Source organism: Lagenorhynchus albirostris, chromosome 18, assembly GCF_949774975.1.
Source record: "Lagenorhynchus albirostris chromosome 18, mLagAlb1.1, whole genome shotgun sequence".
Lineage (NCBI taxonomy): Eukaryota > Metazoa > Chordata > Mammalia > Artiodactyla > Delphinidae > Lagenorhynchus > Lagenorhynchus albirostris.
Genome location: NC_083112.1, coordinates 24,935,788 through 24,951,354, shown reverse-complemented (window position 1 = coordinate 24,951,354; position 15,567 = coordinate 24,935,788). Strand labels below are relative to the sequence as shown.

General features: G+C 34.0%; 1 protein-coding gene across 16 annotated transcripts in view; it reads left to right on the top strand.

Annotated features, from left to right (window-relative positions):
* The window catches only part of NAA16 (N-alpha-acetyltransferase 16, NatA auxiliary subunit), an 82,740-nt gene that overhangs the window by 24,602 nt on the left and 42,571 nt on the right, over positions 1–15,567 (top strand). For all 16 annotated transcript variants that reach the window (XR_009536690.1, XR_009536691.1, XR_009536692.1 and 13 more), the window contains one exon: positions 1,922–2,028. Coding sequence is in view for 13 of the 16 variants with exons in the window: in XM_060128887.1 (XP_059984870.1) it covers positions 1,922–2,028 (107 nt within the window). In the remaining 3 variants the exon portion in view is untranslated. The remainder of the gene's footprint in view (positions 1–1,921; positions 2,029–15,567) is intronic.

The following is a 15,567-nucleotide window of genomic DNA, read 5'->3' as shown; positions in this document are numbered from 1 at the left end:
TTTATCATAGCTAGCTGCACAGTTGAAATAAAAGTTTAATGGGAGAAGAGGCTTGTAATATAGTGGATACTTGAGAGCTGAGTACATTGTCTTTTAAGTAGAATTGCCAGTATGATCTAAATAGATTGAGAAAGTTGAAGAGGAGTTCAGAGTAGCCTCTGACATGAAGATAAAATGCATGTTTTCTCAGTAGATGATGATAGCAAATGTGGAAAACTTTCTTAACTATAGAAACACAGTAGCTATCAGATGTCAAGGTGTAAATAATAGACATTTATTGAGTGGTTACTGTGTGCTTATGCTGTTTACTTTTCATCTTGTGTGAGTCATGAAAGAGTACTCTTGAGGCTGGTGGTGTTACCGTCATCTTACAGTGGAGAAATTGAGGTTTTTAGTGGACAGTGTCACACGAAGTAAGCAGCAACATCCCTGACTGCCTGCCACAATACTGTTAACCTTTGCTTTATATCAGAGAAAGTGCTGGAAAGATTTGATCTCTGAAACTTTTTGATTTTTAAGGAAGTAATGATGTATATTTAACCCAGAGTGAAATTTTGTGCAGTCCTGATAATCTGTGATTTTCAAAAGATTATATACAAAGTATACCGAAGGAACACAAAATACCACTCTGGGTTGAATATACATGATTACTTCCTTAAAATTCAAAAGTAGTTTTAGGGATCAAATCTTTCCAGCACTTCCTCTGTTATAAAGATTAGAGATCATCTGAAAACAGTCTTCGTAGTAAGTTGAGGTAACAAATGTTGATCCTGTTTTTATATTAGATAAAATTTTCACTCAATAAAATTTAAATTTCTCCTCTTAATATTTATGATATCTGTAATATGTTGAGATGCATGTTTTGTTCAGTAGTGTCAGTCACAACAAATAAAAATAACCACTTGGGTTGTTGGGTATTTTGGTAAAATGTGATTCATAAAGAAACCTTAAGAAAGGTCATTTCAGTAGTCTTACTTTAGCTTAAAACATTCATGACATGTATGTATCTTTTTTTTTCTTTTGAGTGGACAAATCCGTTTCCTTACATATTAACCCTTATTGTCAAAAAGTTAGAGCTTTTGTATTTAAAATTAATTTTTTTCTGCTTTTAAAAAGTGACACTGAAACTTTTTGGTAAGCGTTTAGCAATAATAGGAGATTTATTTACTTGATGTTACAAATAGGGTATTTATTTAATTCTAATGTTAGCATGCCTCAGGGCTCTGTCTGATATCTTATGGATGTTATTTTACTTACTGTCTATCTCACCCACTAGAATGTTAATAATTTCCATGAGGGCAGAATTAAAAAAAATTTTTTTGTTTTAATCACGGCTATATCCTGGATACCTGGAACAATGCCTGGCACATAGTAGGTGCTCGATAGATGATTGTGGAATGAATGACTGTTGAAATAAATCACTAGTTGATTCGGAAAACATTTGTAAATACCGTGTTAGCGTTTAAAAAGATACTTTGACTGCTACTTAAATATAGTGCTGGTTACAGTAGAATCCTTATATAGTTTGCAGAGTGCCTTCTGAGATGTAGGATTGAGATAGTAGCATTGAGCCTCTGCTGGTCAGTGAGATTAGGAAAGGTACTTCCTATGGGGACTGTATTCAGAATAGATAGTACGTTACTTTTCCTCAAAGCTGCACAGTCATTTTGTTTACCTATCTTTTGAAGTGTTCCTTGAAGATAGTTTGAATCTGCATCTAGGGAAAATACACTTGCCAACCGAACCGAGATATTTGGTGTTATGCTTTTTGGCGGTAACAAATAATGCTGACTGACTTTTTGGGTTTAAACATTGGATAGGGGAATCATTGTTTCTGAAGGAGTTTTATTTTTATTTATGAAATAATTTTGCGAACTGTTTGCATCAGTCGAAGTATAACAAAGTCCACTTTTGTTTCTAGGTGAAAAATTTAGAGAACTAATGGATAAGTTCCTGAGGGTTAACTTCAGTAAAGGCTGCCCACCCTTGTTTACTACTTTGAAATCTTTATATTACAATACAGAAAAGGTAAAATTTGGTCTTTATTCAATTTGCTGTAGTCTTTTTTACTAACTTAATTATTACAGAAGGATTTCCATGTAAATAATATGCTATGATTCAATCATTTTCTCTATTCTAATAATAGTGTGCACCTTAGTCTAATAATAGATGAACTGAAATTGTATGCATGTACTATAAGTAGTATCAAAGGAAATGTCAATCTGAAATTTACCGAGTAAACGGTTTATAAAAGCACTAAAATAAAGGTTGTTGTTTTTAATGTGTATACTTTTGTAGTGGGATTTTAAGTTTGACCTATTGTCACCAGAGGTCTATATTTAACTATTTGATGATTATCTATTATTTTATGGTATGACTGTGGATTTTTAAATTCGTTATGCTTGCTTTAAAAGTTAGAGCTTGGGGCTTCCCTGGTGGCGCAGTGGTTGAGAGTCTGCCTGCCGATGCAGGGGACACGGGTTCGTGCCCCGGTCCGGGAAGATCCCACATGCCACGGAGCGGCTGGGCCCGTGAGCCATGGCCGCTGAGCCTGAGCGTCCGGAGCCTGTGCTCCGCAACGGGAGAGGCCACACCAGTGAGAGGCCCGCGTATCACACAAAAAAATAAATAAATAAAATAAAATAAAGTTAGAGCATGGAAAATTGTTACTGCGACAGTAACATGTCATTTGGCACTGTTAGTTTTAACTAATAGGCTACATTTTAATGTAGTTTTAGCTAGTTTTCAAATGAAAAGAATCACTTTCTGCTTTTTAAAATTAGGAAATAGACTTGGTTTTATATTAGAGAGATAATTAGAAAATTAAAAGTTAATAGAAAATAATTATACTTCTATCTCCAAGCATTGCTTCTTATTTCTTAAGGTCTAAAATCTTGTGTTCATTTCTGTAATCAGTTTTTGAAAGTTACTAGTGGATAAGGAAAAGATTTTATTAAAAATGCTAAAATATTTTTAGTTAAACCTATATCACTTTATGTTTATTTAGTTTTGACCCATAATTATTTGTAAATTAGTAATAATTGTGAATAATAAAATATTGAAAAAAGTCAGTGTTAGGTATAACTGACACTTTCTTCCTTTGGCAGCGGGTTTCATAAACTAAAAGGGACAACTGATAATGTCTAGAGGGGAGTGGCTGAGGATGGCTAACAGAACTTCTGTACTCTGTTCCTACCATTGGTGCACCCAGTCTCCATGCCAATTGGGCAGATCCCCACTTCGGGAAAGAGACCTATAGTACCCGAATAGTAAAAAGTGTCATTTACATTAAAACAAACAAACAAACAAACAAAACTTAACAATTATTTAATGTCTGTAGTATGCTTTATTTGATTGCAATGGTACTGTTATAAATTTTTTTCTGCAGTTGATTTTTTTCTATTGATTTTTTTTGATAGTGATTGATTCATATGAAAACATGTAGCAGTGCCTACCAGTAATTTTTGTAGGTTATTTAAATTAGCATTTGCCAAAATTCTTCTCTTACTCATTTAGGCAAGGGTGACAGAGAAGAAAGATGAAATAAAATGTCGGAAATAATAAAGAACATGTATGTGAATGAGAATAGAGTAGTGCTTTTGTAACACTGTCTTACAGCAAGTACTGAAGACAGAATTTGTTCCTTACAGAATTCCTTACAGAATTTGTTCCTCTTAAGCTATCACTGGGCTTTCACTGGCTTTCTCAGTTTTCATAAGAGGCATAGACTTAAAAAAAAAAAAATCTCTCCAATATTGATCCAAAATTACCATCTTAAAAGTGTTAAGCACTTGTTGGTATTTTATTTTATAAAGCTTGGAAATTGCATTTTTAAAGAAGGCAGTGAGAATACATTCATCTATATGTGAACCTTTGACATCTCTTTAGTGTTAATCTTTGAGCATGCAACAGGAATGTTTACCATGTGTTTTTGAGAATTGAATTAAGCTGCAGAAAATTGAGTTTAAGTTGTCAGAACTTAGTATAGTGAGAAAAAATGTACAAGTATGGGAAATCCTTCTCAAATCATTTTGGTCACATATTTGTGATTACTCTAGAGGGCGTTTTAAAATTTGCATATTTCTTATCAGCAGTGAGTCCTGTTTTTAGCTAAGGGCTGCATTTTAACTCTCGAAGGATTTCAAAGAGGTTAAGGCTGATAAACAATTATAGTTTTGTAAGCTTCCAAGTCTTAAAAAATAATCCATGTCAGGTACCATGAAAATAAAATTATCTTTTGAAGTTAGCTTAGGATATAGTACAAGTGTCAAAAAGTATTTAAAAAATGTCTCCAGCATTTTAAATTGTGAATTTTGACCATAAATATTTTGTGTGTTTTCCCCCCAGCAATTTCACAATCAATTAATGTGTTATTGTGTAGTCTTCAATATCTTCTTTTTAACGACAGCATAGTCTTTTATCAAAATCATACCTCCAGCTGAACTTTGATTTTCAAAGTTTTTGCAGTTAAAAAAGTATATCTTTGTACACATAGCTTTACTTAGGATTTTTGTCTCATAAATTCTCTGAATAAATTAATGGGTAAAAGGTAAGAACATTTTGTTATTCTTGTTAAACATCAATTTGTATTGCCATTACCAAAGTGTGTGAAACGCTCACTGTGCCCTCACCAGCATTAGGCAGTGTTAAATATTTTCTTTTCTTATGTTTGCTTTTCTAATGAGATTTTATTTTAAAACATAAAGAAGCTAAATTTTAATGTAACCAGATTTGCTGATCTTTATTTCTATTGTGGAAGTTCACCTATTGTTTCACAAGCAGTTTGGAAAGTCCTCTTCGTCTTGAGCAGTGCTTCTCAAGGTGGGGCCGGGGAGGGAATTTTGTCCCCCAGGGGACATTCTGCAATGTCTGGAGGTGTGTTGGTTGTCAGCCTGGTGGGTGTGCTACTGATACCTAATGTGGGTGGAGCCCGGGGACGCTGCTGAACACTCTTCAGCGCACAGGACAGCCCCCCACAGCAAAGAACTGCGTCACCAACATGTTGGGCTGCGTGATTCTAGGGGCTGTCCTGTGCATCACAGGATATTTGGCAGTGTCCTTGGCCTCTACCACTTAGCGTCAGCAGCTTACCCCCAGTATCTTTGTTGTTTTCTTAATAGCTTTATTGAGATGCAGTTCACATACAATAAAATTGACCTATTTGAAGTTTACAAATTCACTGATTTTTAGTATATTCAGAGTTTTGCAACCATCACCACAGTAATTTTAGAAAATTTTCATCACCCGAAAAAGAAACCCCATTCGTATCTGCTCGCTGCACTCCCCCAGTCAGGCAGCCACTAGTCTACTTTCTGTTTATGGATTTGCCTATTCTGGGTATTTCATACAAACAGAATCAAACAATATGTGGCCTTTTTTTCTCTAGCTCCTATACTTAGCATAAATATTTTGACCTATGTGGTAGCATGAGGACTTCATCGCCTTTTATGTCCAAATAATGTCCAGTTGTATGGCTATACTACATTTTATCTATCAGTTGATGGACATTTTGGTTGTTTGTACCTTTTGGTATGAATAATGCTGTGAACATTTGTGTACAAGTTTTTGCATGTACATGTTTTCATTTCTCTTGGGTGCGTATACCCGGGATGGAATTGCTAGGTCAAATGGTAACTCCATGTTTAAACTTTTCAAAAACTTGTCAAGACTTTTCCAAAGTACCTTCACCATTTTACATTCCCACAAGTAGTGTATAAGGATTCTGATTTCTATACATCCTCACCAACAATCCACTTGTTATTATATGATACTTGATTATGGCCATCCTAGAGGGTGTGAAGTGGTCTATCTCCTTGTGGTTTTCGTTTGCATTTCCTTGATGACTGATTATTTTGAGCATTATTTCAAGTGCTTGTTGGCCATTTGTATATCTTCCCTGGAGAAACGTCAGTTCAGGTTCTTCTCCCAGTTTTTAATTGGGTTATTTGTCTCTTCATTATTAGTTGTAAGTTTTTAAATATATTCTAGGTACAAGTTTCTTATCAGATACATGATTTGAAAATATTTTCTACCATTTTGTGGATTGTCTTTCCACTTTCTTAAAAGTGTCTTGATGAAGCCCATTTTATCTTTTTTCCCTTGTGTTGCTTGTGCTTTTGTGTTGTATATAAGAAACCTATTTCCAAATTCGGGGTCATGAAGATTTACACATATTTACTTCTAAGAGTTTTATACTTTTGGTTCTTATATTAAAGTCTTTGATTCATTTTGCGTTCATTTTTGTATATGGTGTGAGGTGGGAGCCCAGCTTCATTCTTTTGCATGTGTTTGTCCAGTTTCCCAGCACCATTTGTTTTTTTTTTTCCATTGAAAGTCTTGATAGCCTTGTTGAAAGTAAATTGATCATAAATGTGAGGGTTCACTTCTGGACTCTCATTTCTGTTCTATTGATCTGTATGTCTGTCCTGAGGCTAGTATCACGCTGTCTTGATTACTGTAGCTTTGGGGTAAAATTTGAAATTAGAAAGTGTGAATCTTCCTAGTTTTTTTTTTTTAATATTCTTTTGGCCATTAAAGATTTATTTTATTTCCATATGAATTTTACTATCAATTTTTCAGCTTCTACAAAGAAGCCAGCTGGGATTTTATAGGGATTGCGTTGAATCTGTAGATCACTTTGGGAAGTATTTCCATCTTAACACTATTAAGTCTTTCAGTCTATGAACATTGGAAATTTTCCATTTATTTAGATTGTCTTTAATTTCTTTCAACAATTTTTTGTAGTTTTCAGTTTATAAGTCTTATACATCTTTTGTTAGATTTATTCCTAAGTATTTTATTTTTTTATGCTATGCTAGATGGAAGTATTTTCTCTTTTTTTATTATATAGTTTTAGATGTACATCCTGAAACTTATATAGGGCCAATTATAATTTGACATCTGTGTACACTATAAGTTGTTCACCACTACAAGCCTAGTTACCATCCATCACCATACAGTTGACCCCCCCCACCCCGCCTTCATCCATTTCACACCCACCCGGTAACTGCCTTCCCCTCTGGTAACCACTAATCTGTTTTTTGTGTCTGAGTTTTTTTTTTTTTTTTAATTTTTTTAAGATTCCACATATGAGTGCAATCATGTGACATTTGTCTCTGTCTGATTTATTTCACTTAGCATAATACTGTCGAGGTCCATCCATGTTGTTGCAAATGGCAGGACTTCATTATGGCTGAGTAAATAGTCCATTGTATATATACATCACATCTTTATCCATTCATCCATTGATGGACATCTAAATTGTTTCCATATTTTGGCTATTGTAAATAATCCTGCAGTGAACATAGGGGTGCATCTATCTTTTTGGATTAGTGTTTTTGTGTTCTTTGGATTGGAATTTTTCTTAAATTTAGTTTTCAGGTTTTTTTATTGCTAGTATATAAAATACGGTAGATTTTTGTATATTGTTCTTATATTCTGTAACCTTGATGAACTTGTTTATTAGTTGTTATAGTTGGTGTAATGAATTTCTGTCATCTGCAAATAGAAAGTTTTATTTCTTCCTTTCCAGTTTGTATCCTTTTTATTCATTTTCTTGACTAATTGCCCTGTCTAGAACCTCCAGTCAGTGTTGAATAGAAATGATGAGCATTGACATTTTTGTTTTGTTCTTGATCTCAGTGGGAAAGCATCTAGTCTTTCTCCATTAAATATTGTGTTAACTATGGATTTTTTTGTATATGCCCTTTATAATGTTGAGGAAGTTCCCTCCTACTCCTAGTTTGTTGAGCATTTTTATAGTGAAAGGGTGTTGGATTGAGTCAAATGGTTTTTCTTTGTCTATTGAGATGATCATGTGTTTATTGTTTTTATTCTGTTGATACTGTATATTACATTAATTGATTTTCAGATGTTAAACAACCTTGCATTAGTGGGATAAAACCCACTTGGTTGTGCTGTATAATTCTTTATATATGTTGCTAGGTTCAATTTGCTGGTATTTTATTAAGGATTTTTGCATCTATATTTCTAACAGATACTGGACTGTAGTTTTCTTGTGATGTCTTTGTCTGGTTTTGATATCAGGGTAATAATGGCCTTATAATGAGTTGGGAAGTGTTCTCCCCTGTTTTGTTTTGTTTTTTTGAAAAGTTTGTGAAGATTGGTATTGGTATTAAATATTTGGTAGGATTTACCAGTGAAACTATCTGGGCCTGGACTTTTCTTTGTGGGTAGTTTTTGATTACCTGTTGAAACTCTTTACTTGTTATTGGTTTATTTATATCTTCTATTTCTTCTTATTTGGTTTCTGAAATTTGTGTTTCTAGAAATTTGTCCATTTAAGTTATCCAGTATTGGCATATGTATTCATCATATTCCTTTATAATCATTTTATTTCCAGTCAGTAGTAAGTAATGTCTCTTCTTTAATTTTTAATTTTAATAACTTGAGTCTTCTTTTTTTCTTGGTCAGTCTAGCTAAAGGTTTGGCACTTTTGTCAATCTTTTCCGAAGACCAAATTTTGGATTTGTTGATTTCCCCACCCCCCTTTTCTATTTTATTGGTTCCCAAATCTAATCTTTATTATACCCTTACTTATGCTGGTTTTAGGTTTAATTCGCTCATCTTTTTCCATTTTTTTTTCCTAATATGTGCTTAGTGTTCTGTATTTTTGTTTTTTACTTTCCAGTTTTAATCGATGAGAAAAATGTTTTTTCTAAGGATAAAGATCTCTATTTGCACAGAAAGATACTGAGTAAAATCAGTTTTTATTTAATTTTAGTTCAACTGTCAAGGCTACAGTATATACATTGAAAAAATTGTTTTAGTGTTTTAAAGGAAACCAGAATGACCCTAAATAAGAGGTGGAAATTAATTCTGGGCTTCCATTTTCACCTATAATGGAAAGTACTTTGCAGTTTTGTTCTGTAGCTATTCACTATGTCAGACTATTGAGTGAAGGCAGTGAATCATCAAGGTTTGCTGGGTTGTTACAGGTGCATTTGATTCCATTGAAACTGGACATCAGTGCACAGGTGCAGTGAATATGAGTAAGAACATGGAAATGGAGTACTTGACGAGACTGACTGGATGAAGCATAGATGTCTCAACAAAAAGTGTATGGCTGTCCATACACAGGAAGGGGAGGTAGGCTGTTTCCCAGAGGACATTTTTTTTGTGTTAAATCTGCCCATACTATGAAAATATTCCAAGATCCTCATTCAGTTAAAGAACATGTAGAGGTTTGTGTGCCCTTTAGAAACTGGTGACTGTAGACCCGAAGAGTTACAAAAAACTTGGCCTATTCAGTGAAGAAAGAGAATCATCATGAACTTCGTTGGAATATTTCTACGGGAAGTACTAAATTGTTTGGCTGTTGTTAGTGGGAAACAACTATAATTTGTTGGTGGAGGTGGTGGGTAAACTAGATTTTGATCCTGGGATATATTGTCTGTAAGGTATCTTTGCTTCTTTCTTTATTTTTAATTAACTCAGGCAGGTATAAAATTTGAGTTTTGTATCTGTTTACTACCTAACTGTAATTGTGAAGGTAAGTTAGGAAAAAAATGAAGCTAAACAGCATTATAAAAACGTTAGAATTCTGTTATCATTGTAAAAATGGCTTCACAGTTACTAGTCAAGCAAAATGATTCTAAAAATGCTTCATTTCATATATACTTTTGGAAAACTAGGTGTTTCAGAAGGTGATACAGGGGAATATTGGCAAGGAAAGCAAGAGTTTGATTTGTATTTCAGGGCAATATAAGGAATTTTTTTCTTAGATGCTCTAAATAATAGAAGGACTACATTAAGGATGTTTCTTTGTGAGAATCCTGGATTTCTCACGAAAAGGAAAAAAATGAGTCAATAACAGTTCTATCTTTAAAAATTCCAGAAGGCATTATTTGCAGTGGTAACAGTATCAGAGTTAGTATTTTTCAGATATGCTGATCAACAGTTAATGGTAATTGTAATGATCATTAATTCATTTTTTGTTTGTTTAAAAACAGTTACATTTTGGGAGAAGAAAATAAAAGCAAGTATTGGCTTGGCCAGAAAGTTCTTTCGGTTTTTTCCATAACATCTTACAGAAAAACCCGAACAAACTTTTTGGCCAACCCAATACTTTTCCTAGGTATTCCAATACCTAGGAAGGTATCACAGTATACTATAATGTCTGCTGACATTTATTAATCCCCTTCACAATTTTTGCCAAATCTACATAACACCTATAGTGTTATTTAAAAAATATTTTTCAGTAACTTTGATTACTTTTTTGTTTTTCGTAAAAACCACAGATTTGTGCTAGTATCATTTTTATAAAACACATAAAATTAAAATCTAACTTAAAAAGTTTCAGTTGGTGAATTAGCTGTAATCATCTCTTGTTCCAGCGTGGGCACCACTCTTTGGGAAATACTGGTATAGGGAAAGGAGCATTGCTTTGGAATCAGGCCTGGTTTGGAATCCTGACTCCATCACACATTTGCTTGAGCAACTACCTGAATCTGTTTCTGGATCATAAAGTTGGGGAAGATAATACTTAAGGAGTTGCTGTGTTCTTTAATTAAATGATAAAGTTTGTAAAGTGCTTGGTTCAGAGAGGGTTTTCAAGAACTGGTCGTTCTCTCACCATCCCCACCCATCACACCTCATCTCTGCAAGAAGTTACCTAGTTTCATTTTAGTGTCATAGTTCTTGGACAACTTATCTCTAGCTAGCTCCTTTGGAACCAAAATTGTCACTGTTAATTGTACATTTATTAGAAATTAATCCAACAATTTTGGTCCTTGTTGATAAACTATTGTGCTTAGTTTTCTAATTTGGGTTTAAAAAAAAAATCTGAAAAGACAGTTTCAGTGCCTTTCATGTTACAGTAACATTTTAAATGGGATCTGTATTTATATTGTGAAAAATTGTGTATCAGATGTGGCTTGTAGGGCTTTGTCTTTAAGGGTAGTAAAGAATTCTTTTAACTCATACATAACAAAAGCTGGATAAGGGCAGTAATTTAGGAAATTACCTACAATAGTCACAACATTTGCCCAGGTTAGATTTTATTAGCAGAAACAAAGCTTTTTCAATCCTGGTCAAATTATAACTGTTAGAAGAAAATATTTAAATCAGGAGAAGGTGGTTGAACTTGGAAATTTTTTCAGTTCATAAAAAATTTTGACTGTATAATTTAAGCTATTTTGAGGCTTAAAGTTTTATTGTGATCTTAGATACCTAACAAGTGGATTGGCTTTCTTGATTTTAATTGGCAGCGGCAGATAGCTATTTTCAACAAGAATAGCCATTACATGTTGTTTTGCAAGAAAGGGGTTGAATATACAGTTATATTGTATAATTGAATATAATTATACAGTATACAATTATATAATTGAATATACAGTTATACAGTATTATTGAAATATAAATGGTAAGTAAACTTGAAGTAAAATGGGTCCTTTATACCTTAGTAAAACTCCTTAGACTAACTTTCATAGACAAGTTTGGAAAATTGAATTGTTCACTTAATTACTGAGTGAATGACCATAATATACATTTTTTAGATTCAATAAATATGCCTAATAAACCAGGAAGGACAGTGTTCTCTGCAGTTTTTTTATTTAGGACATTTCATGTGAACTTTCCATTACCTTAATTTATTTCCCCAATTAAATCTTGTTTTGAAGTTCTGAAGCTGGAGATTCTATTTTATTCAGTAGTATTTTATACTCCTTTATGAATAATTATGTGTAACTTCAGTATATATTTTGTTGTACTTTTTAAAATGATTAAAACTGATTTTAAAAATTTATTTCACCCTAGAGATGGAAAGGTACACCCTTATTTAAAGCTCTAGCTGTGGGTTTAGTAACTGCCAGTAGATGGCAGTGTAAGTTCATGGAAAACTATATCCTTCCATAAATTGAGTACTGAACGTTTTTTAAGTTACACATACTCTCAGTGAGATTGATCCTGGTGGGTTAAAAATGCCTATTACTTTTTTTTAAATAAATAAATATTTATTTATTAATTTATTTTTGGTTGTGTTGGGTCTTCGTTGCTGCACACAGGCGTTCTCTAGTTGCGGCGAGTGGGGGCTGCTCTTTGTTGCGGTTCATGGGCTTCTCGTTGCGGTGGCTTCTCTTGTTGCGGAGCACGGGGTCTAGGCGTGTGGGCTTCAGTAGTTGTGGCACGCAGGCTCAGTAGTTGTGGCTCGTGGGCTCTAGAGCACAGGCTCAGTAGTTGCTCCTCAGCATGTGGGATCTTCCTGGACCAGTGATCGAACCTGTGTCCCCTAAATTGGGAGGCGGATTCTTAACCACTGCACCACCAGGCAAGTCCCTAAAAATGCCTATTGGTTTTTATTTTGCTTTGTAGTAATAGTCTTATTGTAGCACCTTTAAAAATCAGTTCTCAAACTCTAGGGTATGTCAGAATTATCTGGCGGCTTGCTAAAAGCATTGCTAGACTCAGAGTTTCTGATTCTATAAATTTGGAGTTTGGTCAAAAATTTGCATCTCTAACAAACTACTAATGATACTAATGCTGACATTTATGATATTGATGGTGAGGATTGCACTTTTAGAACCACCTTTTTGTTGTTGTTTTATTGCAGCAAAATACACTTAACATAAGGTTTACCATGTTGACCATTTTTAAGTGTACGGTTTAGTGGTATTAACTACATTCACATTTTTGTGCACCCATCACCACCATCCATCCCCATAACTCTTTTCATCTTGTATAACTGAAATTCTGTACCCTTTAAACAATAACTTTCTGTTTTTCCCTCCCTCTAGCCCCCGGCAACAACCATTATACTTTATGTCTTTATGATTTTGACAACTCTAAGTAGGCTGATATAAGTGGAATCATACAGTAATTGTCTTTCTGTGACTAGGTTATTTCCCTTAGCGTAACGTCCATGTTGTAGCACATTTCAGAATTTCCGTTTCAAAGCTTAATAATATCCCATTGTATGTCTATACCACATTTGCTCATCCATTTTTCCATCCATGGACACTTGGATTGCTTCCACGTTTTGACTATTATGAACAATGATATGAACATGGATGTCCAAATATTTCTTAGAGATCTGCTTTCAGTTCTTTTGGATATATAGCCAGAAGTGGAATTGCTGGATCATTTGGTAGTTGTATTTTTAACTTTTTGAGGAACTGCTGTATTGTTTTCCACAGCAGCTGTACCATTTTCCACCAGCAGTGCACAAGGGTTGCAATTTTTTTCACATCCTTGTCTATAGTTGTTTTCTGTTTTGTTTTGTTTTAAGGTAGCCATCCTCCTGGGTGTGAGGTGGCATCTCATTGTAGTTTTGATTTGCATTTCCTTAATGACTAGTGATGTTGCACATCTTTTCATGTGCTTACTGGCTATTTGTATATCTTTGGAGAAATGTTTATTCAAGTATTTTATCAAACATTTTTGAATTGGACTTTTGTTGTTGAATTTTAGTTCTCCATATATTTTGGGTATTAACCTCTTATCAGATACATGATTTGCAAATATTTTCTCCTATTCCGTGGGTTGCCTCTTTATGGATGGCATCTTGGTGTACAAATTTTTAAATTTTCATGAAGTCCAATTTGTCAGTTTTTTCTTTTGTTACCTGTGCCTTTGGTGTCATATCCAAGAAATCATTGCCAAATCTAATATTGTGAAGTTTTTGTCCTGTGTTTTCTTTTAAGAGTTTTATTGTTTTAGGTCTTACATTTAGGTCCTTGATTCATTTTGAGTTAATTTTTGTACATGGTATTAGGTAAGGGTTCACCTGCATTCTTTTGCATGTGGATATGCAGTTTTCCCAATACCATTTGTTGAAAAGACTTCTGTTTCTCCAGTGATTGGTCTTGACACCCTTGTCAAAAATCATTTGACCATATATGCGAGGGTTTATTTCTGGACCCTCTGTTCTATTCCATTAGTCTCTACATCTGTCTTTAAGCCAGTACCACACTGTTTTGATTACAGTAACTTTGTAGTAAGTTTTGAAGTCAGGAGTGAGTCCTCTTGGTTTTGTTCTTTTTTAAGATTGTTTTGGCTCTTTGGGGTTCTTTGAGATTCCATGTTAATTTTAGGGTGGGCTTTTCTTTTTCTGCAAAAAAAAAAGGCATTTGGATTTTGATGGAGATAATGTTGAATTTATAGATCTCTTTGGGTAGTATTGATATTTTAATAATATTAATTTTTCCAATTCATGAATATGGGATGTGTTTCCATTTATTTGTGTCATCTTGAATTTTTTTCAGCAATGTTTTATAGTTTTCATTTTACAAGTTTTTCGCTTCCTTGGTTAAGTTAATTTCTAAGTATTCTTTTTGATGCTGTTGTGAATGAAATTGCTTTAGTAATTTCCTTTTCAGATTGTTCGTGTGTGTAAAAGTGCAGCTGATTTCTGTGTATTGACTTTTTGTATCTTGCTGCTTTGCTGAGTTCATTTATTCTAACAGGTTTTTCTGTGAAATCATTAGGGTTTTCTACTAGTAAGATCATATCATCTGCAGAGATAATTTTATTTCTTTCTTTACTATTTGAATACCTTTTATTTCTTTTTCTTGCCTTCCAGCAGTAGAACTTCCAGTACTGTGATGATAGATGTGATGAAAGCAGGCATCCTTGCCTTGTTCTTGATCGTAGTGGAAATGTTTTCAGTCTCTCACCATTAAGTATGATGTTCATTGTGAGTTTTTCATATTTGGCATTCATTATATTGAGATAGTTTCCTTCTATTCATAGAAGGAATTCATTTCATTTGGTGAATGTTTTTATAAGGAAAGGGTGGTGAATTTTGTCACATACTTTTTCTGCAGCAATTGAGATAATCACGTGGGTATTTTTCCTCCATTTTGTTGATGTGGCAAGGTATATTGATCGATTTTTATGTTAAACCATCCTTGCATTCCAGGAATAAATTCCTCTTGGTCATGTATAATCCTTTTAATACGCTGCTGAGGCATGTTTGCTAGTATTTTGTTGAGGATTTTGCATCCATATTCATTAGGGGTGTTGGTCAGTAGTTTTCTTGTGGTGCTTTTGTCTGGCTTTTGTCTGGCTTTGGTATGAGAGTAATGCTGGCCTCAGAATGAGTTTGGAAGTGTTCCCTTCTGTTTGATTTTTTGGCAGAGTTTGGTATTAGTTTTTAAAATGTTGGGTAGAATTCACCTTTGAAGCCATTGGGTCTAGGGCTGTTCTTTGTTGGTAGGTTTTTTGTTTGTTTGTTTTTTAAATTAATTTTTATTGGAGTATAGTTGCTTTACAATGTTGTGTTAGTTTCTGCTGTACAGCGAAGTGAATCAGCTATATGTATACATTATCCCCTCTTTTTTGGATTTCCTTCCCATTTAGGTCACCACAGAGCATTGAGTAGAGTTCCCTGTGCTATACAGTAGGTTCTCAGTAGTTAATCTGTTTTATACATAGCAGTGTATATATGTCAATCCCAGTTTCCCAATTCATCCCACTTCCCCTTCCCCCCTTGGTATCCATATGTTTGTTCTCTGGTAGGTTTTTGATTTCTGGTTGAATCTCCTTACTAGTTATAGGTCTATTCACATTTTAATAACCATTCTTTTTAAACAGTCCTTTGCTTTAAAAATC